This window comes from Anolis carolinensis, unplaced genomic scaffold (assembly GCF_035594765.1).
Source record: "Anolis carolinensis isolate JA03-04 unplaced genomic scaffold, rAnoCar3.1.pri scaffold_7, whole genome shotgun sequence".
Lineage (NCBI taxonomy): Eukaryota > Metazoa > Chordata > Lepidosauria > Squamata > Dactyloidae > Anolis > Anolis carolinensis.
This window is the reverse complement of record NW_026943818.1, coordinates 27242407-27270150: the sequence shown is the minus strand read 5'-3', so window position 1 is coordinate 27270150 and position 27744 is coordinate 27242407. Positions and strand designations below refer to the sequence as shown.

The following is a 27744-nucleotide window of genomic DNA, read 5'->3' as shown; positions in this document are numbered from 1 at the left end:
TATGGCGCCTCGCCCAATCAGGAGGCGCGCCGCTGTCCCCGGCCGGCTCCTGATTGGCGGAGGCGGCGAGGCGCTGTGGTAGAGAAGGCAGGAAGCGGCGCGGGCTCGGGGCTGTTTCCTCAGCGATGGAGCCGGCGGGGCTGAGGTGAGAGAGGGGCGGGGAGGCACGTGACCCGCCCGGCCAGGCGTTATAATATCCACCGAGGGGAAGGAAGGGAGGGAGGGAGGGAGGGAGGGGAGGATGGCGTCGGCGGGGCCCCCGGAGGAGGGCGAGGGCCTGGACCCGGAGGGCCTGCTGCCTCCCCCGCCGGCCCTGGCCCTGCCCCTGCCCCGGAGCCGCTCCTCCAGCCTGAGCAGCACGGGCTCCGGAGGGAGGGCCCAGCTCCGTCAGCGCGTGGCCCAGCTCATGGCCTGCGTGGAGGACGTCAGCTCGGGGGACGAGGAGGCCCAGGAGGAGGTCTCCCGCTCCCTGGACCAGGCCTTCCTCCTCTGCGGAAGGAGCGCCCGCCGCCACGGGAAGGAGCCCCGGCCCCTCAGGTGCCCCACCAGACAGACAGGCAGGCAGGCAGGCAGGGAGGGAGAGGCCCCCTGATTGATAGACTTCCCCTTGATTGATGGACTTCCCCAATTGATACTCTTCCCCTTGATTGATGGACTGCTCCTTGATTGATAGGCTTCCCCCTGATTGATATACTTCCCTTTGATTGATACACTTCCCTTTGATTGGTGGACTACCCCTTGATTGATGGACTTCCCCAATTGATAGGTTTCCCCTTGCTTGATGGACTTCCCTGATTGATAGACTTCCCCTTGATTGATGGACCACCCCGATTGATAGACTTCCCCTTGATTGGTGGACTACCCCTTGATTGATGGACTTTCCCTTGATTGATGGACTTCCCTGATTGATACACTTCCCTTTGATTGATGGACTTCCCCCTGATTGATAGACTTCCCCTTGATTGATGGACTTCCCCCGATTGATGGACTTCCCCCGATTGATGGACTTCCCCGATTGATAGACTTCCCCTTGATTGATGGACCTCCCCTTGATTGATGGACCACCCCGATTGATAGACTTCCCCTTGATTGATGGACTTCCCCTTGATTAATAGACTTCCCCTTAGATTGATGGACCTCCCCTTGATTGATACACTTCCCTTTGATTGGTGGACTACCCCTTGATTGATGGACCTCCCCTTGATTGATACTCTTCCCTTTGATTGATGGACTACCCCTTTATTGATGGACTTCCCCTTGATTGATAGACTTCCCCTTGCTTGATGGACTTCCCCGACTGAAAGACTTCCACTTGATTAATAGGCTTCCCCTTAGATTGATGGACGTTCCCCTGATTCATGAACTTCCCCGATTGATAGGCTTCCCCTTGATTGATGGACCTCCATTTGATTGATACTCTTCCCTTTGATTGATGGACTACCCCTTCCTTGATGGACTTCCCCGATTGATAGACTTCCCCTTGATTGATGGACCTCCCCTTGATTGCTACTCTTCCCTTTGATTGATGGACTTCCCCTTGATTGATGGACCTCCCCTTGATTGATACTCTTCCCTTTGATTGATGGACTACCCCTTGATTGATGGACTTCCCCCGATTGATGGACTACCCCTTGCTTGATGGACTTCCCTGATTGATAGACTTCCACTTGATTAATAGGCTTCCCCTTAGATGGACGGACTTTCCCCCGATTCATGAACTTCCCCGATGGATGGACTTCCCCCTGATTGGTGGACATCCCCGACTGATACACTTCCCCCTGGTTGATAGACTTTCCCAATTGATAGACTTTCCCTTGATTAATAGGTTACCCCGATTGATGGACCTCTCTCTGATTGATGGATTTCCACTTGATTGATAGGCTTCCCCTTACATTGATGGACTTCCCCCTGATTGATGGACTTCCCCTTGGTTGCTGTGTGTTTTCCAGGCTGTATGGCCATGTTCAAGAAGTATTCTCTCCTGACGTTTCACCCACATCTGTGGCAGGCCTCCTCAGAGGTTGTGAGATTGTCAGGAGAGAATACTTCTGGAACATGGCCATACAGCCTGGAAAACATACAACAGCCCTGTGATCCCGGCCATGAAAGCCTTCGACAACACATTGAACTTCCCCTTGATTGATGGACTTCCCCCTGACTGATGGACTCCCCCTTGCTCTCCCCGTGCAGGCTGCACCTGGTCACCTGGAACGTGGGCACGGCTTCCCCACCACCGGAGGTCACTTCCCTGCTCCATCTCAACTCCCCAGAGCCTTTGGTGGACCTCTACGTCATTGGGTACGTCTCGTAAAGCTGGGGCCAAGTGTCCAGAGCAGGCGTGGGCAAATTTGGGCCCTCCAGGTGTTTTGGACTTCAACTCCCACAATTCCTAACCGCCGGTAGGCGGTTAGGAATTGTGGGAGTTGAAGTCCAAAACACCTGGAGGGCCCAAGTTTGCCCACGCCTGGTCTAGAGCCTCCTCTAGTAATTTGCTAATCTACGATTCTGTTTGCTTACTGTTTTGTATGTATGTATGTTTTGGTATGCAGCTTCTTTTGCTCTATGTTTCCTGAGAGGTTGTGGGCCATATTTTAGTTCTTGGGGACCACTGGTGGTCCACTGACCACTGGCTTAGACCAACACATGCCTGTTGTTGATTGTAAGAAAGATGCCCAGTTCCATCTGAAACAGGGATTATTATTATTTAATGACTGTTTTATTGATGCTGATGTTTTTATTGTTGGGATAGTTGTTTTATTGTTTTGTTGTTGTTATATTGTTGTATTGGGCAAGGCCCCATGTAAGCCGCCCCGAGTCCCTTCGGGGAGATGGGGCGGGGTATAAAAATAAAGTTATTATTATTATTTATTATTATTTCCAACCTATCTGAAACTGGGCTGATAAACTATGTACCTGTGTTATGCTGAACACATGAAGGTTGTGAGTAAACCAAATTTTACGTTCTTTTACGAAAGCCTACTTCCTTTTTGTCTCTTGAGTGCACGACACAAACTTTCCCTAAAGGTTGGTGGTGAATGCCGTCGTAAAGAAGCGTGTTTTTATTTTGATTTATAGATGTCATGTTTAATTTCGTTTTAAAAAGTCACGTTTAACTATGTTTATAAGGGTAAGTATTAGTTACTATTGCGTGGGGGATGGTAACCAGCTCAGCATCCCAAAAGCGCCTTCTGTCCAGTTTGCAGGAGGTGAATTCCAAGATCGTGAGCTTCCTCTCGGACATGGCCTTCGACGACCCCTGGAGCAGCTTCTTCATGGCGGTCCTCTCCCCGCTGGGCTTCGTCCGGGTGAGTTCTCCTCCTTCGATTCATTTTTATTCCATCATACCTTTTAGAGTTTTGTGCCACGAGAGTTTGGGTTCCTTCCAGAGCCAGGATCTGTCTCGTGTTGTGTGTGTGGAGGAGGGCGGTGCTGCCTGCTCAAAGCCAGATCGATCTCTTTGCAGGTGTCTTCTATCCGAATGCAGGGCCTTCTCCTCCTCGTCTTCGCAAAGCAGGCCCACCTTCCGTTCATCCGCGACATCCGGAGCCAGTTCACCCGAACTGGCCTCTACGGCTATTGGGTGAGTCGCGATGAGAGTTGGAAGGGACCCCAAAGGCAGGAAAAGTACAATCAAGGCACCCCCAACAGATGGCCAGCCTTTGCTTAAAAGCCTCCAAAGAAGGACTCTTAAGGTAGTGAGTTCCACTGTTGAACATCGGGAAGTCCTAGTGGAATTTCCTTTCCCATAGCTCCATTGAGTCCTCATTTCCAGGGCAGCAGAAAACAAGGCTTCCTAGGACATATACCTCACAACCTCTGAGGATGCCTGCCATAGATGTGGGCAAAACGTCAGGAGAGAATCCTTCTGGAACATGGCCACACAGCCCAGAAAACACACAACAACCCTGTGATTCTGGCCATGAAAGTCGTCGACAACCCAGCCTTGCTTTCTTCTTCATTGCCTTGCAGGGGAACAAGGGGGGCGTCACCACGCGCATGTCCCTCTACGGCCACTCGGTCTGCTTCCTCAACTGCCACTTGCCGGCCCACATGGAGAACACGGAGCAGCGCCTGGACGACTTCGAGCACATCCTTGAAATGCAGCAGTTTGACGGCGAGAGCATCCCGGGTGTCATGGATCACGAGTAAGGGGCTGTGGCGCCTCTGTCTTTTGCTCTGCTTAGGCAAAATACTCCAATCGGAAGCAGGATCTCAGAGAGATTGCTTTGTGCCCAAAGGAATTGAAGCCTTCGTGACTTTACTAGACTTGGTCTATGTAGCTCAACTTCATTCTTAGACACGCCATTTTAAATACAGGTGTTCCTTTCAGTCAAGAGGCATTTTCCCAGGATTCATCTTAATATTATTATTAATCTGCTTAGGCAAAATACTCTGATCGGAAGCAGGATCTCAGAGAGATTGCTTTGTGTCCAATGAAATTGAAGCCTTCGTGACTCTGCTAAACTTGGTCTTTGTAGTTCAACTTCATGTCTTTCAGTCGAGAGGCATTTTCCCAGGCTTCTTAATATTATTATTGCTCTGCTTAGGCAAAATACTCCGATCAGAAGCAGGATCTCAGAGAGATTGCTTTGTGTCCAAAGGAATTGACACTTTGCTAGACTTGGTCTTTGTAGCTCAACTTAATTCTTAGACACGCCATCTTTAATACAGGTGTTCCTTTCAGTTGAGAGGCATTTCCCCAGGCTTCTTCTTAATATTATTATTGCTCTGCTTAGGGAAAATACTCCAATCGGAAGCAGGATCTCAGAGAGATTGCTTTGTGGCCAAAGGAATTGACGCCTTCGTGACTCTGCTAGACTTGGTCTTTGTAGCTCAACTTCATTCTTAGACACACCATCTTTAATACAGGTGTTCTTTTCAGTTGAGAGGCATTTCCCCAGGCTTCTTCTTAATATTATTATTAGTCTGCATAGGCAAAATACTCCGATCAGAAGCAGGATCTCAGAGAGATTGCTTTGTGTCCAAAGGAATTGACACCTTCGTGACTCTGCTATACTTAGTCTTTGTAGTTCAACTTCATTCTTAGACGCACCATCTTTAATACAGGTGTTCCTTTCAGTTGAGAGGCATTTCCCCAGGCTTCTTCTTAATATTATTATTAGTCTGCTTAGGCAAAATACTCCAATCGGAAGCAGGATCTCAGAGAGATTGCTTTGTGTCCAAAGGAATTGAAACCTTCGTGACTTTGCTATACTTGGTCTTTGTAGCTCAACTTCATTCTCAGACACGCCATCTTTAATACAGGTGTTCCTTTCAGTCGAGAGGCATTTCCCCAGGCTTCTTCTTAATATTATTATTGCTCTGCTTAGGCAAAATACTCCGATCGGAAGCAGGATCTCAGAGAGATTGCTTTGTGGCCAAAGGAATTGTATTTCAACTTCATTCTTAGACACGCCATCTTTAATACAGGTGTTCCTTTCAGTTGAGAGGCATTTCCCCAGGCTTCTTCTTAATATTATTATTAGTCTGCTTAGGGAAAATACTCCAATCGGAAGCAGGATCTCAGAGAGATTGCTTTGTGGCCAAAGGAACTGACGCCTTCGTGACTCTGCTAGACTTGGTCTTTGTAGCTCAACTTCATTCTTAGACATGCCATCTTTAATACAGGTGTTCCTTTCAGTTGAGAGGCATTTCCTCGGGCTTCTTCTTAATAGTATTATTAGTCTGCTTAGGCAAAATGCTCCTATCAGAAGTAGGATCTCAGAGAGATTGGTTTGTGTCCAAAGGAATTGTAGCTCAACTTCATTCTTAGACACGCCATCTTTAATACAGGTGTTCCTTTCAGCCGAGAGGCATTTCCCCAGGCTTCTTCTTAATATTATTAGTCTGCATAGGCAAAATACTCCAATCGGAAGCAGGATCTCAGAGAGATTGCTTTGTGGCCAAAGGAATTATAGCTCAACTTCATTCTTAGACACGCCATCTGTAATACAGGTGTTCCTTTCAGTCGAGAGGCATTTCCCCAGGCTTCTTCTTAATATTATTATTAGTCTGCATAGGCAAAATACTCCGATCAGAAGCAGGATCTCAGAGAGATTGCTTTGTGTCCAAAGGAATTGTAGCTCAACTTCATTCTTAGACACACCATCTTTAATACAGGTGTTCCTTTCAGTAGAGAAGCATTTTCCCAGGCTTCTTCTTAATATTATTATTAGTCTGCTTAGGCAAAATACTCCGATCAGAATCAGGATCTCAGAGAGATTGCTTTGTGTCCAAAGGAATTGTAGCTCAACTTCATTCTTAGACACGCCATCTTTAATACAGGTGTTCCTTTCACTCGAGAGGCATTTTCCCAGGCTTCTTCTTAATATTATTGCTCTGCTTAGGCAAAATACTCCGATCAGAAGCAGGATCTCAGAGATTGCTTTGTGTCCAAAGGAGTTGATGCCTTCATGACTCTGCTAGACTTGTCTTTGTAGCTTTCTCTGGTTCTTTATTCCTTCTTTCCTTCCTCCTTAAAGCATCGTCTTCTGGTTCGGAGATCTGAACTTTCGGATCGAAGACTACGGGCTGCACTTCATCCGGGAGTCAATCAACAAGAACCGCTTCAGTCTCCTGTGGGAGAAGGACCAGGTATGGAGTTGGATCAATCCTTGATGGTCTCCCCTCCACTTCAGTACCTCTTTTACCCCATTGGTGATAGTTTGGGGAGTATTTGTAGTGTGCTCCCGGCCCACAGATCTTGGAGGAGGAGCCATCGCTGAGAGACCTCCCCCTCCATTGTCTCTTGGAGGGAGGGGCTAGAAGAGGGTCCTGCCTTGAGGAAACCTTGACGGAGAGGCAGACGTGAGTCTCTAAGCTCCCTTGATCTTCTTCAGCTGAACATGGCGAAGAAGAGGGAGGCCATCCTGCAGGAGTTCTCCGAGGGGCCCCTGAGGTTCAAGCCCACCTACAAGTTTGACCTCTACTCCAATGAGTACGACACCAGGTAAATCCTTTCCCCTCGACTCGGCCTTTGGCTCCGTTGGTGGGCTGTGGGGCCACCCCCAAAGTGGGTCTGGAGAGAAATGTATTAACTGATACTGGTTTGTATTTCCAGGGGCCAGAAGATGTTCATTTGGTTTAAGTAAGGCAATTCCAATACATTTTCTCTCCAAATCTTTAGAACCTTAGTCTCCTAGATTGTCCTAAATTTGAAACTTGCATTGCTTTGGATCTGTTGCTGTCCTTGCTCCTAACATGATGGACCTGAGAGGGCAAAGAGGGGCTTGTACCTACTGCTACCCCCCCACTTTCTTCAGCCCCGCTTGGGTTCGGTGGCCTTCACGGTTGGCCTTCATGGCTGACCTTTGGCTCTCTTCTGCACTTTACTTATCCGCCTGGCAGCTTTAAAGATGACCGCCGGTTGCCCTCCTCGAGTCACGTAATCTCTTCAAACCAATCCGTTGCATCAGGAAGAATTAAGGCTGATGCTCAAGCTGCTTGGCGTTTCCTGCCCTTGCACACCTTTCCTCCCCTTTGCGCCTCCTTGTTTCCTTCCTCTGAAGAGAAGCATTCGGACTAGAACAGCCTGTTCCCAAAATGGGAAGGAATGTGGCTCATTAACATTTCTCATAATGTGGCTCATTAACATTTCTTGCACAATATTTGCTAACACCTCCTCTGTTCTAGATTTGTCCCGTGAGTGTGTTTCTCCGTTGTGCAATGAGGACAGGAACGTCTTTGTCGGGCCGGGCTGTGGTGCAGCTGGTTAGTAGCCAGCTGCAATAAATCACTACTGACCGAGGTCATGGGATCGCAGCCAGCCCGCGTTGGAGTGAGCACCCGACTATTAAAAAATAGCCTAGCTCATTGTTGACCTAAGCAAACCGAAAGATAGTTGCATCTATCAAGTAGGAAGTTTAGGTAAATTTAACTGATTTACGACACCATAAAAATCGTACAGCCGAGTGTGGAAAGGAATGAAGAAGTAATCAAGTCCTCATAATGTGGCTCATTAACATTTCTTGCACAATATTTGCTAACACCTCCTCTGTTCTAGATTTGTCCCGTGAGTGTGTTTCTCCGTTGTGCAATGAGGACAGGAACGTCTTTGTCGGGCCGGGCTGTGGCGCAGCTGGTTAGTAGCCAGCTGCAATAAATCACTACTGACCGAGAGGTCACGAGTTCAAAGCCAGCCCGCGTTGGATTGAGTGCCCAATCATTAAAAATAGCCCAGCTCGTTAAGGTCATGTGTTCAAAGCCAGCCCGTGTCGGATTGAGCGCCCAACCATTAAAAATAGCCCAGCTCGCTGTTGACCTAAGCAACCCGAAAGATAGTTGCATCTGTCAAGTAGGAAATTTAGGTAACGCTTATGTGGGGAGGCTAGTTTAACTAATTTATGACACCATAAAAATCCTACAGCTGCGTGTGGAAAGGAATGAGGAAGTAATCAAGGACTCGGTGTCACAAGTGGACAGTGAAGCAGTAGCTTCCCCTGTGGCCGGAGTCGAGCACACCCTCATGAAGCTGGAATGAAGACAATGTTAAATTGCCTCTGTGTCTTCGTCTCTGTCGTACGGCACTGAATGTTTGTCATGTCTATGTCCATTGTGATCCGACCTTTGGGGTGAGAAGGGCGGAATATAAATACTGTAAATAAATAAATACTCTCTAAGGGCTGATGGCTTTTTCTGAGGCGGAATGGGCCTGTCCTCACTGCCACCCCCTGCTCACTTCTGCAGCGGGAAGAAGCGGAAGCCAGCCTGGACGGACCGGATCCTTTGGAGAGTGAAGCACCACCGCTTGCCCCAGGAGGAGGAGGCCACGGAGGAGGAGGAGGCGGAGGCGGAGGCCGCCATCTCTGTCTCTCTCAAGAGCTACGTCAGCCACATGACTTACGGCATCAGTGACCACAAGCCCGTCACCGGGTCCTTTGAGCTTGAGGTAGCAGCCTTCTTTCCCCCCATTCCAGTGGCCTTTGGACCCCAGGACTGACCTGGTCCTTGACCTCAAAGTCAACATCTGGTCCTTGACTTTCCAAGTCAACATCTGGGAAGAGAGAGGACCCTTGAGGCTCCCAAATGAACATGCTTTAACCCAAGGCCACTTCTTTACTCCAGATGAAGACACTGGGGTCAGATCCGCTGGTCAAGATACATCCGGTGGGCAACTGGACAGCTGAACAAGACGCCACGGTCAGTTACTCTACAGCTCCTGACTTCCAGAGCAGCGTTTGGGACTGGATCGGCCTCTACAAGGTAATCTCTCTTCCGGGCAGGGGAGGTCCAGTCTGGTCCTGTTGACATTATTATACATCATCAGTGGGAAGGCTCTGCTGCTAGTGGGAGCTAAGACGGCACTGGGGTAGACGGGAGTAGTGGCAGAGAAGGTCAACTGAGGAAGAGCAATTGGCCACGTTCACTTGAGATAGGACAGGGGTCCTCAAACTTTTGAAGTGGAGGGCCAATTCATGGTCCCTCAGATTGCTGAGGGGCCGAATTATCATTTGAAAAAAAAAAAGAACAAATTCCTATGCTCACAGCACATGTCTTATTTATAGTGCAAAAAAACCCCACAGCATTTATTTATTTATAGTATTTACTACATTTATACCCCACCCTCTCTCATCCCGAAGGGGACTCAGAGCGGCTTACAAGTTGTATGTACATCTCTATATATAAAAGGCTTTTGGCGTCACGGTGATGCACAAAACAACAAAACCCAAAACTCCCCAAACTCCAAAATTTGCAACACAATTCATCACCCCCGCCTCCAGTAAGATAAAACACAATTACACTACACACACAATCACAGGGCCAACAAAAGCCCAAAAACCGTGACAGCCGAACCAAACAAGGATTCCCATAAGAAGAAAATGACCAGGCTGTATCTGTATACAAGGCTATTCACTGCTATTCCACCTGCCCAACTAATCATTCCCAAAAGCCACAGCAACGCGTGGCCAGGCAAAGCTAGTACAATATATTATATTATTAGCATAGCACAATATTAGCATTATATATTACTATATTGTACTATACCATTATACCGTAACATTACATTTAATATATAATATATAATTAATATTATTATATTATACAATATTATTATATTGTATTATTATTGGCCGCCCTGAGTTCCCTATTGGGTGAGAAGGGTGGGGTAGAAATACTGTAATAAATAAATAAATATTATATTGTATTACATTGTAATATTATTATCAATATTATATGTATACGCAATATATTATTACCATATCATTCATTTACAATATTTCATTTACAATATTGTAAATGCAAGAACAATACAATATTTAAAAATAAAAATAATTTTAACCAACATATTGTAAACTTATCAGGATTTCAGTGGGAAGTGTAAGCCTGCTTCTGACCAATGAGATAATCAAGTAGGATTGTTGTTGTTGTGCCTTTAAGTCATTTCAGACTTTGGGCGAGCCTAAGTCTAAAACTGAGGGTGGGGGCCAGGTAAATGGCCTTGGAGGACCGCATCCGGCCCCCGGGCCTTAGTTTGGGGACCCCTGAGATAGGACGTTGGTCCTGATATCAACAGCCACATCTGCTAGGCTTCTCTTTCAGTCCTGTTCAAATGCCATAGAACAGCGATTCCCAAAGTGGGCGCTACCTCCCCCTGGTGGGCACTGCAGTGATCCAGGGGGGCGGTGATGGCCACAGGTGCATTTGAGGGAAGATTTTAAAAAATTGATCTATGTATTCTGCTCATAGCGGGGCCTCTTCGAAGAGCACGAGACAGTGTTGAACCTCTACCTCTCTCCTGAGGCACCTATTAGGACACGGGGGCGGGGCCAGGGGAGGGGCGGGGCCTCTTCCCAAGTGCCGGAGACAGGGCTGAGCCCCTTGAGGCACCTGTTATGACAGGAGGTGGAGCCAGAGGAGTGGGCGTGGCTTCTTCCCATGAGCCTGAGACAGGGCTGAGGATCTATACCTCTCCTGAGGCACTTGTTGGGACACAGAGGGCGGAGCTAGGGAAGGGGGCGGGGCCTCCTTCCAAGAGCCCGAGACAGGGCTGAGCCTCTATACCTCTCCTGAGAGGCCTTTTAGGACTAAAGGGTGGGGCTAGAGGCGGGGGCGGGGCCTCTTCCCAAGAGCGCGAGACGGGGCTGAGCCAAAACAGCGGGTCTCGTCTCTGGTCACAATCGCAGCTCCAACTTTCTCTCCAGTCCAGTCTGTGCTCTGGTCCAGTCTAGGAACTGGTCAGTCTGGGAACTGGGCCCATAACCAATTGTCAGAGTAATCAGCAGCGCAGCAGTAGTTGTATGGAATCAGTGGAGTGCAGAACGAAGAGACATCAGAGACGATGGTAAAACTATATACAAAGTTTTACTGTACAAGACAAACAGACTTGCAGACAAAGAACACAGGACTCTCACTCTAGGCAAACAGAACTGAACTGAACTGATGCAATCAGTAATGCATACACACTTGTGTCTGGACACTTCCCAGTTCCAGCCACACATCAAGGTCATCACAGCTTCTCAGGAATTAACTCTTTACAGACTATAGTACACTCAGGATGATGCAATCAGTGTGCAATACAAACCAAGACACAAATTGCATTTAAACACTATCAATACACAAATCCCACATTAACAATACCTCCCCTGAGGTGCTTGTTAGAACACGGGGGCGGGGTATAATAATAATAATAATAATAATAATAATAATAAAACTTTATTTATACCCCGCCACCATCTCCCCAACGGGGACTCGGGGCGGCTTACATGGGGCCATGCCCAAGACAATACAATAAACCATAACATAATACAATTAAATAATACATTACATAAAATAAACAGTACAACATAAGATCAAAACAGCAATATAACACGAGCGGGCCGCATGAATACTACATTTAAAAACTAGATTAAAAATTAAAACTCTGGGTGAGAAAGGGATCAGAATAAAACCTCGAGGGACGGGACATCAGATAGTGAACCAGTCTAGAGGATAAATATCGGGGGGGAGTAGCATAGAACATTTACTCTCCGAAAGCACAACGGAAGAGCCATGTTTTTAAATCTTTCCTGAAGGCTAAAAGGGTGGGGGCTTGCCTGATTTCAATGGGCAGCGAGTTCCACAAGCGAGGGGCCACCGCAGAGAAGGCCCTCTCCCTTGTTCCTACAAGGCGAGCCTGAGATATAGGTAGTGGCGACAGGAGGGCCTCCCCCGATGATCGGAGAGGTCGGGCAGGTTTATGATAGGAGATACGGTCACGAAGGTAGGCGGGTCCCAAACCGTTTAGGGCTTTATAAATGATGGTCTGCACCTTGAATTGGGACCGGAAGATGAACGGCAGCCAGTGGAGCTCCTTAAACAGGGGAGTAGATCTCTCCCTGTAACTCGCCCCCGTTATTAGTCTGGCTGCCGAACGTTGGACCAGCTGTAACTTCCGGGCCGTCTTCAAGGGAAGCCCCACGTAGAGCGCATTACAGTAGTCCAGTCTAGAGGTAACTAAGGCATGCACCACCGTGGTCAAGTCAGACTTCACGAGGTATGGTCGCAGTTGGCGCACAAGTTTGAGTTGTGCAAAAGCCCTCCCGGCCACCGCCGACACCTGCGCTTCAAGCGTCAGCGCTGAATCCAGGAGGACCCCCAAACTGCGGACCTGTGATTTCAGGGGGAGTGCAACCCCGTCCAGCACAGGTTGCCACCCAATACCCCGATCCGACGAGCGACTGACCAGGAGGGCCTCTGTCTTGTCAGGATTGATCCTCAGCTTGTTCCTCCTCATCCAGTCCGCCACAGCGGCCAGGCACTGGTTCAGCACCCGAGGGGCTTCCTTGGAGTCAGGTGGGAACGAGTAGTGGATTTGTGTGTCATCTGCGTAGAGATGGCAACACCCTCCAAAACTCCGGATGACCTCTCCAAGCGGTTTCATGTAGATGTTGAAAAGCATGGGGGATAAAATAGACCCTTGCGGGACCCCACAGGTCAAAGGCCAGGGGTCCGAGCAGGTGTCCCCCAGCTTCACCATCTGGGAACGGCCCTCCAGGAAGGACTGGAGCCACTGCAAAACAGTGCCACCGAGTCCCATCCCGGAGAGCCTCCCCAGAAGGATACCATGGTCGATGGTATCGAAAGCCGCTGAGATGTCCAGGAGAACCAGCAGGGTCACACTCCCCCTGTCCAGTTCCCTGCGGAGGTCATCCACCAAGGCGACCAAAGCCGTCTCAGTGCTGTGCCCAGGCCTGAAGCCAGACTGCGAGCGGTCCAGAAAATCAGTGTCATCGAGGAACTCCTGGAGCTGCGTGGCCACCACCCGCTCCAGAACCTTGCCCAAAAACGGGAGGTTGGAAATTGGTCTGTAGTTGTTACATACAGATGGGTCTAGCGAGGTCTTTTTTAGTAACGGTTTTACCACCGCTTGCTTAAAACAAGATGGAAATGACCCCTGACCCAGGGAGGCATTTATTATAGCCACAAACCAATCCAACAACCCCTCTTTGGCCTGCTTAACCAGCCAAGAGGGACAAGGATCCAGAGCACAAGTGGTCGCCCTCACAGACCCAAGAATCCCCTCCACGTCATCCGGAAGAACAAGCCGGAAAGAATCCCACAAAATCGGACAGACAGGTGCCTCGGTTACCTCCGCTGGAACTACAATTAAGCTGGAGTCCAACTCATGGCGTATCTGAGCAACTTTGCCTGCAAAGTGGTGCGCAAAATCGCTGCACCTAGTTGCCAAGTCATCAGGAAGCCCCTGGGTCTCAGGAGGCCGCAGGAGCTCCCCAACAACTCGGAACAACTCCGATGGCCTGTTGGCCGCAGACGCTATGCGGGCAGTCGTGAAAGCTTTCCTGGCTGCTCGCAGAGCCACGGAGTAAGCCTTAATAGCGGCTTTAGAGGTTTAGAGGTATAGAGGTTCAGCGCCTTCAGGCACTTGGGAAGAGGCCCCGCCCCCTCCTCTAGCCCCGCCTCCTGTGTCCAGGACAGGGATAGAAGCTCAGCCCTGCCTCAGAGCTCGTAACTCCGCCCATCCCAGTCCTGGCCACCCATTTGTGGCCCCGCCCACCTCCCCCTCCCAGCCTTGTATCTTGGACTAGGGGAGAGGCTCAGCCCCGCCCTCTCGAGCAGGTGCCACACCCACCCCTCTAAGCCACGCCCCCTTTCAGGGGGCGCTGAGTCATATTTTTTCTGGAAAGGGGGTGGTCGGCCAAGTAAGCTTGGGAACCACTGCCATAGAGGATACCTTGTTTCCCCGAAAATAAGACATCCCCAGAAAATAAGACCTAGTAGAAGTTTTGCTGAATTGCTAAATATAAGGCCTCCCCTGAAGGTAAGACCTAGCAAAGTTTTTGTTTGGAAGCAGGCCCAACAAACAGAACACCAGAGCTTGCAGGATTGGTAAATGTATGTACAATAGATTGCTGTACATTTTTTTTTCGTGTCAGGAGCAACCGGAGTTGGTTCTGGAGTGAGAGAATTGGCCGTCTGCAAGGACGTTGCCCAGGGGACGCCCGGATGTTTTGATGTTTTTACCATCCTTGTGGGAGGCTTCTCTCATGTCCCGCATGGAGCTGGAGCTGATAGAGGGAGCTCATCCACGCTCTCCCCGGGTGGGATTCGAACCTGGCAGCCTTCAGGTCAGCAACCCAACCTTCAAGTCACAAGGCTTTTATCCCCTTGGCCACCGGAGGCTCCATTGCTGTACATGAAAATAATGGTAGTAACAAGAAATTCTTGATAGGATTCACAGTTTGTCTGGTTATGCTGGTTTGTGATGATATCTACTGTACAGGATATAATAAATGTTCATTTTTTTTTGTTCAACAATAAAGGTGAATTCTTTTTCATGGAAAAATAAGACATCCCCTGAAAATAAGACCAATAATAATAATAATAATAGAGTCTCACTTATCCAACATTTGCTTATCCAACGTTCTGGATTATCCAACGCATTTTTGTAGTCAATGTTTTCAATACATCGTGATATTTTGGTGCTAAATTAGTAAATACAGTAATTACTACATAGCATTACTGCATATTGAAGTACCTTTTCTGTCCAATTTGTTGTATAACATGATGTTTGGGTGCTTAATTTGTAAAATCATAACTTAATTTGATGTTTAATAGGCTTCTTCTTAATCTCTCCTTATTATCCAACATATTTGCTTATCCAACGTTCTGCCAGCCCGTTTATGTTGGATAAGTGAGACTCTACTGTAATAATAATAATAACAACTTTATTTTTATTCCCTGCCCCATCTCCCCGAAAGGACTCGGGGCGGCTTACATGGGGCCAGGCCCGATAAAACAAACAAATAACAGTAACAAAGCAATAAAACAATTATCCCAGTAAAAAACACCAACATCAATAAAAACAATCATTAAAATCAACAAGCAGGATACAGTGTTAAAAACAGGAGACTAATTCGTAGATCCCAGGCGAAATGCAGAGTGTTACGAAATGGGAAAAGGAAATTTCACAGTTGGACAATAAAGTGCGGTATAAAATGGCAAGACAACAACAATGGGACTATTTATGGAATGCACCTAGCCCATCTTTGGGAGCAAAAATTAATATAAGACACTGTCTTATTTTCGGGGAAACACGGTAGCTGCGCATGTGCGATGAATAATTATTTGGCCTCATCCCAAGTCATGTGCTTTCGGACTCCTTCTGAAAAGATTGATGAAACCTTGACGCCTCCTGTCTCACACGGCTGTCCACCAGTCCAAATCGTTCACCTGTTTCAGGTGTCCCTCAGCCATCGTCATGCTGTTTTTATTTACAGTATTTATATTCCGCCCTTCTTTCTCACCCCGAAGGGGACTCAGGGCGGATTACAATGAACACATATATGGCAAACATTCAATGCCAACAGACAAACAACATATATAGACAGACACAGAGGCATTTTTAACATTTTTCCAGCTACACGATTCCGGCCACAGGGGGAGCTGTTGCTTCACCGTCCAGTAGTGGCTGTACTTCCTCATTCCTTTCCTCGTGTTTTGCTGGCAGTTTTATGGTGTTGTAAATTAGCCTCCCGCATAAAGTGTCCCTAAATTTCCCTAATTGACAGGTACTACTGTCTTTCGGGGCTGCATAGGTCAACAGCAAGCCGGGGCTATTAACGGTCGGAGGCTTAACCCGACCCGGGCTTCGAACTCATGACCTCTCGGTCAGAAGTGATTTATAGCAGCTGGTTACTAGCCAGCTGCGCCACAGCCCGGCCCCATTTACTAACACCATGGAAATTTCAATATACAATAGAGTCTCACTTATCCAACTCTCGCTTATCCAACTTTCTGGATTATCCAACGCATGCTGTTCTCTTTCTGTCCGTTACGCAGGTGACCTTCAAGCACCCCAATGACTATGTGATGTACGCCTGGGTGCAGGACAATGAGATCTCCTCTGGGGACGAGGCCAAGCAGGTGAGAGGCAAGAGGGCCAATGACGACCCACGGCATTGGCTTCGAGTCGGGTTTTCGGGCTGACGGTCTTGACATCTCCGTTCTCAGGTCTACCTTGGTGCGGAGGAGCTTCCTTCCTCCGGAGGAGAGTTCCTGTTGGGCTACTTCAGCAACCAGATGCAGTCCCTCGTGGGGCTCAGCCAGCCCTTCCAGGTAGGACTCTCTGGCGCACCCACCTTTCAAAGCCCCTCTCTTTAGAGCAGGGGTCCCCAAACTAAGGCCCGGGGGCCGGATGCGGCCCATCGAAGCTATTTATCTGGCCCCCATGGCACAAGGGCAGAAGGGGTTTGGACTAAATGACCCAAGGGGTCTCTTCTTCTCTTACAACCCTAATTATTATTATTATTATTTTATTATGACACGGCAAACAAGATAGACATGCTGGATTTCGTATCACAAAATCACAAGTCAGACACTTCCCAAGTGTCTAGGACTGTGTTATTATTATTATTTTGTATGACACTGCAAACAATATAGATATGCTGGATTTCGTATCACAAAATCACATTATTATTATTATTATTATTATTATTATTATTATTATTATTATTATTATTAACATTGAGGCTGGGTGGCATCTGTCAGGGGTGCTTTGCTTGTGCTTTCGGTGCACAGAGGCAGAAGGGGGTTGGACTAAATGGCCCAAGGGGTCTCTTCCAACCCTCTTTTTTATTATTATTATTATTATTATTATTATTATTATTATTATTATTATTATTAACATTGAGTCTGGGTGGCCATCTGTCAGGGGTGCTTTGCTTGTGCTTTCGGTGCACAGAGGCAGAAGGGGGTTGGACTAAATGGCCCAAGGGGTCTCTTCCAACCCTCTTTTTTATTATTATTATTATTATTATTATTATTATTATTATTATTATTAACATTGAGTCTGGGTGGCCATCTGTCAGGGGTGCTTTGCTTGTGCTTTCGGTGCACAGAGGCAGAAGGGGGTTGGACTAAATGGCCCAAGGGGTCTCTTCCAACCCTCTTTATTATTATTATTATTACTATTATTATTATTATTAACATTGAGTCTGGGTGGCCATCTGTCAGGGATGCTTTGCTTGTGCTTTCGGTGCACAACGGCAGAAGGGGATTGGACTAAATGGCCCAAGGGGTCTCTTCCAACCCTCTTTATTATTACTCTTTATTATTATTATTATTATTATTATTATTAACATTGAGGCTGGGTGGCCATCTGTCAGGGGTGCTTTGCTTGTGCTTTCGGTGCACAACTGCAGAAGGGGATTGGACTTAATGGCCCAAAGGTTCTCTTCTAATCCTCTTTTTTATTATTATTATTATTATTATTAATAATAATAATAATAAAAATAATAATTATTGCTCGGTGGCCAACTATAGTCTGGCCCTCCAACGGTCTGAAGGATCGTGAACTGGCTCCCTGTTTCAAAAGTTTGGGGACCCCTGCTTTAGAGCATCTGGCCTGCCATGTCCTTTTATGTGGTCCTCCTCCAGATACTAGACGACAATTTCCGTATTCCTGATCATTAGACGTCATAATGACTAGAGCTGATGGGAGTTGCGGTACAGTAACATCTGGAAGGCTGTTGAATCAGGAAAGTGGAGTTTGGATTGAGATAAAAGCTTTTGTGGATGGGATGTCTTGATTTTGAAATGTCCTTTAACCTTCCGCCAACCCAAGTGCTGTTGGGTTGCCATATGCCCATCATCTCCAGTCCACGTGGCAGATCATCAAAAGAGGTGGGAGTTGCTGTTCAATAACATCTGGGGACCCAAACCGGGTAAAAACTAAAGAGCATCGTCCATGATGTAAAAAAAATTGTAATTGTCCTTCTGTATTACAGTATTTATTTATTTATTAACAGTATTTATATTCCGCCCTTCTTTCTCACCCCGAAGGGGACTCAGGGCAGATTACAATGAACACATATATAGCAAACATTCAACGCCAACAGACAAACAACATATATAGACAGACACAGAGGCATTTTTAACATTTTTCCAGCTTCACGATTCCGGCCACAGGGGGAGCTGTTGCTTCACCGTCCAGAAGTGGCTGTACTTCCTCATTCCTTTCCTCGTGTTTTGCTGGCAGTTTTTATGGTGTTGTAAATTAGCCTCCAGCATAAAGCGTCCCTAAATTTCCCTAATTGACAGATGCAACTGTCTTTTGGGGCTGCATAGGTCAACAGCAAGCCGGGGCTATTAATGGTCGGAGGCTTAACCCGACCCAGGCTTCGAACTCATGACCTCTCGGTCAGAAGTGATTTATAGCAGCTGGTTACTAGCCAGCTGCGCCACAGCAGTCTCACTTATCCAAGCCTCGCTTATCCAAGCCTCTGGATAATCCAAGCCATTTTTATAGTCAATGTTTTCAATATATCATGATATTTTGGTGCTAAATTAGTAAATACAGTAATTACAACATAACATGACTGCGTATTGAACTACTTTTTCTGTCAAATTTGTTGTATAAAATGATGTTTTGGTGCTTAATTTGTAAAATCATAACCTAATTTGACCTTTAATAGGCTTTTCCTTAATCCGTCCTTATTATCCAAGATATTCACTTCTCCAAGCTTCTGCTGGCCCGTTTAGCTTCGATAAGTGAGACTCTACTGTGTTTTATTTGGAGCCTCCGGTGGCTCAGTGTGTTAAAGCACTGACCTGCTGAACCTGCAGACCGAAAGGTCCCAGGTTCAAATCCGGGGAGCGGAGTGAGCGCCCGCTGTTAGCTCCAGCTTCTGCCAACCTAGCAATTCGAAAACATGCCAATGTGAGTAGATCAATAGGTACCGCTTCAACGGGAAGGTAACGGCGTTCCATGCAGTCATGCCAGCCACATGACCTTGGAGACGTCTACAGACAACGCCGGCTCTTCGGCTTAGAAATGGAGATGAGCAGCAACACCCAGAGTGTGAGTAGATCAATAGGTACCGCTCCGGCGGGAAGGTAACGGCACTCCATGCAGTCATGCCAGTGGCCACATGACCTTGGAGGTGTCTATGGACAACGCCGGCTCTTCAGCCTAGAAATGGAGATGAGCACCAACCCCCAGAGTCAGACACAACTGGACTTAACGTCAGGGGAAAACCTTTACCTTTTACAGTAGAGTCTCACTTATCCAACATAAATGGGCTGGCAGAACGTTGGATAAGCGAATATGTTGGATAATAAGGAGGGTCTAATGAAAAGCCTATTACACATCAAATTAGGTTATGATTTTACAAATGAAGCACCAAAACATCATGTTATACAACAAATTTGGCAGAAAAAGTAGTTCAATACGCAGTAATGCTATGTAGTAAATTACTGTATTAACGAATTTAGCACCAAAATATCACGATGTATTGAAAACATTGACTACAAAAATGCGTTGGATAATCCAGAATGTTGGATAAGCGAGTGTTGGATAAGTGAGACTCTACTGTATTTTATTTATTTTATTTACATCACTTTTACCTTGCCCTTCTCACCCGTAGGGACTCAGGGCGGCTTACAACAGTCGGCAATTTACATTGTCCAAAACGCATTCACTAAAACAATAACAAAATCAGTAAACATTACAACAATACCACATCAATTAAAACTCTATTATAAAATTTTAAAATGCATATGTAATTAGATTCGTCCACTGACACCTTTCGCGTACGCCTTGATTCAAGCCATATCACCTCGGATATTTACTCATCAAATGCTTGCGCACATAGCCACGTTTTCACCGCTTTCCTAAAACCTAGGAGAGTCGGAGCTTGTCAAACACTACTCGGGAGGGCATTCCACAGCTGAGGAGCCACTACTGAGAAGGCCCCGTCCCTCGTTCCCACCAGCCGGGCCTGCGAGGTAGGTGGGACCGAGAGCAGGGCCTCTCCACATGATCTTAACCACCTAGATCAATGATGGACAACCTTTTGCACTTGGTGTGTCAAAATTCACGAAAAAACCTAGCATGACTTGGGTGGTGTGTCCCTTCGAGAAAAAAAACATAATTTCACAATATATATAGTTTAAATAACAAAACTATATAATTGTAATATATAACTGTATTTAATAAATCAAAAAATATTTACTACCATTATTTCCATGTACAACAATCGATGGTACCTTTTGCAGTTTCCACGCTGATTTCTCTCGGTTGTAGTTTCAATGTAATCATGAATAATGAATAATACAATAATAATCTAATAGTAATAATATAATAATATACTACAATACTAATAGAATAGTAATAGAATGATGTATATATATAAAAGGGTAATGAAATTTCGGCCTAGGACAAAACAACAAAACTACACATCCCAGAAACACTAAACTTGGCAGCACAACCCCTCATCCATGCCTCTACGTTCATACAACAAAAAGAAAAGAAAAATAAAGTCCTAATTAGAGGGAGAGGAATAATTGTTTTTATCCAATTGCTGCCAGTTAGAAGGTTACGCTCTGCCCACTTGGTCTCCTAGCAACCCACTCAGCCCAGGGCAGGCAGAGTTAGGCCTCACTTAGGCCTCTTCCACACTGCCTATCAAATACAGATTATCAGATTTTAACTGGATTATATGGCAGTGTAGACTCAAGGCCCTTCCACACAGCTATATAACCCATTTATAATCTTATATTATCTGCTTTGAACTGGATTATCTTCACTCCACAATGCCATATAATCCACTTCAGTGTGCATTTTATACAGTTGTGAAGAAGGGGCCTCATATAATCCAGTTCTAAGCACATAATATAAGATTATAAATATATAGTACAGTCTCATCCAACATAAACAGGCCGGTAGAACGTTGGAGAAGTGAATATGTTGGATAATAAGAAGGGATTCAGGAAAAGCCAATTAAACATCAAATTAGGTAATCATTATACAAGTTAAGCACCAAAACATTATGTTATACAACAAATTTGACAGAAAAGTAGTTCCATGCACAGTAATACTATGTAGTAATTACTGTATTACAAATTTACCACCAAAATATCACAATGAATTTAAAACACTGATTACAAAACATTTACTACTAAAAGGCAGACTGCGTTGGATAATCCAGAACATTGGATAAGCGAATGTTGGATAAGTGAGATTCTACTGTAATATAAACCACCATACTTCGCCACAGCAACGCGTGGCCGGGCACAGCTAGTCTATATATAAAAATATAATGTGCATAATTCCCATGGAGTAAACAACAAAACCACTGGACCAAATCACACCAAATTTGGCCACAAAAGACATAGTCATCCAATCAATCTGCATGCGGTAGCGTGTCAACAAAAATGGCTAGGCGTGTCAGTGCTGACACGTGTGTCATAGGTTGGCCATCACCGACCTAGATGGTTCATAGGAGGAGATACGTTCGGTGTGAGGTTTCTCGTCTCCCGTTGTGCTGTGGGTTAATCTTCTCTGGAAGAATACACCAAGACACACGGTAAGGAAGATCCAAACAGCTTTATTGTACGCAATACCAGAATCTACTCTATCGCCCATCTATATAGGGGCTCGCTACAATGTTATAAATCATTCTCAGAGACGTGGCACCTGAAGGTTTGCCCTTCCCACATACCACATCCCTTTGTGTCCCCATCTGAGGGTAACTGAGGTTTTATGGCTGGCCATCTGTTCTGTGTCAGCGCTCATGAGATGGGGGATCATGACATCCGGACATGTATTTATTTTATTTACTTATTTACAGCATTTATATTCCGCCCTTCTCACCCCGAAGGGGACTCAGGGCGGATCACATTACACATATAGGCAAACATTCAATGCCTTTTAACATAGAACAAAGACAAGACAAACACAGGCTCCGAGCGGGCCTCGAACTCATGACCTCCTGGTCAGAGTGATTCATTGCAGCTGGTTGCAGCTGGCTTGCTCTCCCGCCTGCGCCACAGCCCGGGCCTAGTATCCTCCTTCCATGGATTCAACGGCCCTTGGAAGGCAAACAAAGCTGATTTTTTTTTTTCGTGTCAGGAGCAACCGGAGTTGCTTCTGGAGTGAGAGAATTGGCCGTCTGCAAGGACGTTGCCCAGGGGACATTGCTCGGATGTTTTGATGTTTTACCATCCTTGTGGGAGGCTTCTCTCATGTCCCCGCATGGAGCTGGAGCTGATAGAGGGAGCTCATCCGCGCTCTCCCTGGGTGGGATTCAAACCTGGTAGCCTTCAGGTCAAGTCACAAGGCTTTATCCCGTAGGCCACTGGAGGCTCCATAAAGCTGATGTAACCCTTGATGAAAAGGAGTTTGACACCCCTGATTTAGGGCCTGGCTCGGTGCTGATAAATCTCCCATACGACCTGCCCTTTGAAGTCCTCTCAAACAACCATCTTCTGCTTCCTCCCAGATCCAGCCCAACAGAACTCTGCCCGAGAAGGACGCCTTTTGGGACGGGATTGAAGACGCGGAGAAGCCGAGGAGCGAGAAGGCTCCCTGTGACTTTTGAAGAAGGCCGGTTGTGGGGATGCTCCGAGAAGAGGAAGAGCAGGAGGAGGAGGGCGAGAAGACGGACGGACGCAGTTCCCACTCAGAACACGTTTCCTAGGAAATAAATCCCCCACTCACTCCTGTACTGGACATTCGGCGGTGGAGGGGCCTCCATCCATCCACTCTGGGCTTCCACGAGAGACAACTAGCCCCCTGCCCTCTATTGCCCCCCAAGTGGCTCCTCTGGGCCAGAAGGACCCGGTGTCCAAAGCTGCCTCTTCGCCCCTCTTTTCAGGGGGACGTTTTAGGAACCAGATGACGTTAGCATTCCAGTTTCCAATTTTATAGGAATTTATGTGGGAGCAGAAGTATATATATATATATTGTAGTTGTTACTGACGGAAAAGAAGCAATGTGGGGAGGGAGGACGAGAGCCTCAGGGTTTGTTGGTGGTTTCTCTTCTGGTGGTGTCTTCCTTGTCTTTCTACGGCGGTAGTCCTGATTCACTGGAGCCTTTCTGAGGTAAGAAGCAACCACTTGTCCTTCTCCTTGGGCTTTCTTTGAGTCTGGCAAGTTGAGGAAAAAAAAGATGGACGAAGCTCCTTCTCTCTTTCTTTCATGAAACAATCGGACACAATAGCACTTTCCCGCTGGATGCCCAAAATGCCCCTTTTGCCGGTTTCACATGGCTAGGAAATCCTGCCATGATGCCATACTTTTCATGTCCTTTATAACGATTCAAGGCAGTAGTATTATTAGTCCGTGGAGTAGTGCTTGCCCAACGTGTTGTCAACTGCCAATTTGTGGCAAGTTTTCAGAAAATGAAAAAATTATTGATGGATAATGGATGTCAGAAGAGAGAACTTCCATGTCAGGAGGAGAAGGCCACACCGATTTGCCGATGGAAAAGATCCGAGAGGGCTTGAACCAGGAAAAAAGGAGAGCTGTTGTCCTGGAAGATGGCCATACAGCCCGGAAAACACACAACAACTCTGTGATTCTGGCCATGAAAGCCTTCGACAACACAGAGGAAAGAGACATTTCCGGATCCTGTTTGGACAAGACTTTTTTCAGGCCTGTTCAACATCTTCTGGGTTCTGGACTGGGGCAGCTTGACCCTCGACTGCTTCAGAGAGGGAGGGATGTACGTTGTGGAGGAATGTTTGCATGGATACGTTAAGGATTTCGGGTTACATGGACTAGGTTTTTATGTAAATGCGTCCCAAGAGTTTACTCCTCATGCGCTGGGGCGCAGGTCAACACGAGTCTTGGCATTATGACTTGTAAATACCTTGGCAGCAAATGGTCTCAGACGGTAGTATGTTGTTGCTTATTAATGCACCTGAAGATGGGTTTTCATGCCTTTCAACAACTACCCCTAACACACACCCGAGTGCCATTACTAACAAGCTATTTCTCGCTTCGTTTACGGTGACAAATCTGCTTCATCCTTTGCAGAAATTTATTTTCTTTTTTCCATCCTGTTGATTTCGTTTTATTTGCTTCAGCGCTATCCGCGATCTTCCGGCCAAGGCCATCCTTTCTAACAGTTGTGTGTATTAAAGAAATATGTATGTCTACATTGAGAGGTACCTGGTAGCCTTCCTACTATCACACTCTGCCCATCTGCGCTGGTTCGGTGAATACTTCCTTCCACCCTTTCGACGTGCCCAAGATGTTTGTGGTACTCAGAGGGCGGCAAGGCCTTGTGGAGATGGGTTCGTAGTGCTGGGTCCCACCGGATGTAACGCAAGTGGCACAAACGGGGGAATCTCTGTGGTACTCAGAGGGCGGCAAGGCCTTGTGGAGATGGGTTCGTAGTGCCGGCTCCCACCAGATGTAACGCAAGTGGCACAAATGGGGGAATCTCTGTTTGTGGTACTCAGAGGGTGGCAAGGCCTTGTAGAGATGGGGTCGTAGTGCCAGGTCCCACCAGATGTAACGCAAGTGGCACAAACGGGGGAATCTCTGTTTGTGGTACTCAGAGGGTGGCAAGGCCTTGTGGGGATGGGTTCGTATGTGCCGGGTCCTACCGGATGTAACGCAAGTGGCACAAACGGGGGAATCTCTGTTTGTGGTACTCAGAGGGCGGCAAGGCCTTGTGGAGATGGGTTCGTAGTGCCGGGTCCCACTGGATGTAACGCAAGTGGCACAAACGGAGGAATCTCTATTTGTGGTACTCAGAGGGCGGCAAGGCCTTGTAGAGATGGGGTCGTAGTGCCAGGTCCCACCGGATGTAACGCAAGTGGCACAAACGGGGGGATCTCTGGGCACAAAGCACAGCCGTCTGCTTCGCGGGTGATGCGACCTCCTTTGTGATAGTACACTTTTGTCCTGTAGTCACCCATTGCGAACTGTTTTGTTTACTTTGCCGATACCGTCTCTTTTCCGCTTGCTGCTTCGTTTTAGATTTACGCCAAACCCTGAAGGGTTGCCTCATGATTATGCAGATTAAATCAACTTCTCTTGTTCCAAGTGTTTCTTCTGTGTGTCCTTCCCGAAGGATGTTTACGTCTTGGAGGGTGGGACGGGACGAGGCTGAACACAGTAGACATGTCCAAAAAATCGTTTCGAATCGTATATCGGAATTATTTCGGATTGTTCTCACTTTTTGATACGCATTCCGAGACATTGTCTCACAGCGCAACCAGCAATGTAATTCGAACCATTGTTGGCCCATGCTCTAATTGTCTCTTAATGTTTCATTAATTTTCTTCCCCCCTCAAATGTTTTTTTAATATATTTTTTAAAATATATTTTTAAAAATTTTTTGAATGGGAGCTTAGCGCAGCCTAACATGGCTGCCACTCCCCGGCCAATCAGAAGCTTCGCCTCGAGCCATTCTGGGCTGGGTTTTGCGCGGAGAGGGTGGTGGTCTGGTCTCCGTTGCTGCGAATGGAGAGCAAGCAAGCCTCGTGTCTGGATGGAGAGGGTGAAGTGGCCCAGTCTGGCTGTTCCCACAGAGGGGTTTGGAGAAAGGGTTAGGGTTTTGTTGCTGGTTCTTTCTCTTAGCAAGGGAATTTCTAGTTTTCAAAGTATCTTTGCACTCCTTGCCAGGGCATTGCTTGGTCTATTTCTAATTGAAGGCATTGGGTTGAGGCTTGTGGGATTACATAGCCAGAGACACCATTGATGTCTAGTGTCCTTCTTGCTTACAAATATAGCAAGGGAATTTCTAGTTTTCAAAGTATCTTTGCACAACTTGCAAATTTGATGAGGATAGCTCAAGAAATGAGGGCGAGAGAGCCCTGTAAAAGTCCCCCCCCCCCCTCGGTTCCTTTTTTTGTGGGGCGGACACGCATTTTAGAAACATTTAGAATCGTTACAAATTTTCAGAAATATCCGAAATTTTTGGGTGAAAAAAATTGGAAATACTTTCTATATCGAAGCGCCAGCGGCCCCTACTTTAGAAACGAGAATTGAAACATTAAAAAAAATATTTTTATTGTTATTATTGAGAAAAAGTTACAATTATATAAACATATTCTATACATTTTCCCCTCTTTTATTTACATTCACCCCTGTGCTCCCCTTCCCCAGAGCCATCTCTTCTTCTGTAGTCCCACCAAAAGTTCAATTCTTTATTTGGAGGTAAATTCCCATCTTCTTTTTCCAATAATTTTTCTAGAAATTTTCTCCAAATACTTTCAAAATCATTTTTTTCCCATAATCCCTTCTTTACTTTTAAATTTGATGTTAGCTTGTCATTCAGTGCCATTCGCCAAACTTCTTTATACCATTCATTAATTTGTATTTTCATTTCTCCTTTCCAATATTTTGCAATTAGTAATCTGGCTGCTGTTAATAGCATGTCTATTGAATTTTTTCCCTCTTATCTTTCTCATCCTCTTTTTTAATTAAAAGTAATATTTCCACTGGATTCCTTCTAATTTTTATATTCATAATATTTTCTATTTCCCTTATGACCAATTCCCAAAAACCTTTTACATGTTTACAATCCCACCACATATGCATAAAAGAATAAAAGAAAATTATTACAAACTAATTTGGAAGTGGTATTTAACACCAAGAAGGTTAAATATCTATACCTATATCTATATCTATATATATAATAAAAGTGAAATCGGAGTATGTATCAGCGTTTTGATTGGCCTGGCGGAATATGTGCTCGCGTTTTGATTGGCCGCCACTATCCCAGGCCACTGAGACCAACAGGAATGAGGGATCTGCACCAAACTTGGCCCACTTCATCCCCACGATGCACTTGATGACCTGCTGCCATTTGGGGGAGGATGGACCACAGATGATGGGATTTGCAGTACTTTCAAACACTTTCACTCCCACAGACTACTGCAATGCCCACCAATGATAGAAATGGACCAAACTTGGCACACAGAACTCCTGTGGCCCCCTTTACGTCCTGATGTATATTGGGGCAGGATGGACCAAGGATGATGGGATTTGCAGTAGCTTCCCTCACTTCTTGAGACCACAGCAACTGCCACAAATCACACAACTGAACCAAACCAGGCACACATATCCCAAATGACACACTTCACATGCTGCAGCCGTTTGACGGAGGGTGGACCAAGGATTATGGGATTTGCAGTACATTCATCCACTTCACCTCCCACAAACCACTGTGATGCCCATGAATGACAAAACTGTATCAAACTTGACACGCACATACAGGATAGCCCACTTTACATCCTGGTGCAGTTTGGGGGAGGAGGGACCGTGGATGATGGGACTTACAATATCTTCACTCACTTCCTGGGACTACTGTGACCCCCACCAATGACTGATCAAGACCAAACTTGGCACATAGAGCCACCATGGCCCACTGTACATCTTGGTGAGGTTTGAAAGAGCTTGGACCTTGGATGATGGGACTTGTAGTATATTCATTCACTTCCCGAGACCACTGTCACCCCATCAATGTCTCATCAAGACCAAACTTCAAACAAACAACACCCATGACTCAC

The 27744-nt window shown here is 46.4% G+C and overlaps 1 protein-coding gene across 4 annotated transcripts; it reads left to right on the top strand.

The window, feature by feature from the left end:
* inpp5k (inositol polyphosphate-5-phosphatase K) lies at positions 1–25269 on the top strand. Of its 4 annotated transcripts, none has more exons than XM_062959724.1 (13): positions 1–145; positions 2191–2298; positions 3197–3305; positions 3464–3580; positions 3970–4145; positions 6483–6594; positions 6840–6949; positions 7061–7087; positions 8686–8887; positions 9064–9201; positions 16279–16362; positions 16450–16554; positions 22719–25269. In XM_062959724.1, exons 1-13 carry the CDS (start codon positions 126–128, stop codon positions 22815–22817), a joined length of 1407 nt encoding a protein of 468 aa, XP_062815794.1. In that variant the 5' UTR covers positions 1–125; the 3' UTR covers positions 22818–25269. The 4 variants fall into 4 exon arrangements, with proteins under 4 accessions (XP_062815794.1, XP_062815790.1, XP_062815792.1 ...); XM_062959720.1 differs by lacking the exon at positions 1–145 and adding an exon at positions 231–537; XM_062959722.1 differs by lacking the exons at positions 1–145; positions 22719–25269 and adding exons at positions 231–537; positions 17875–21658.
* The last annotated feature ends 2475 nt before the right edge of the window (positions 25270–27744 follow it).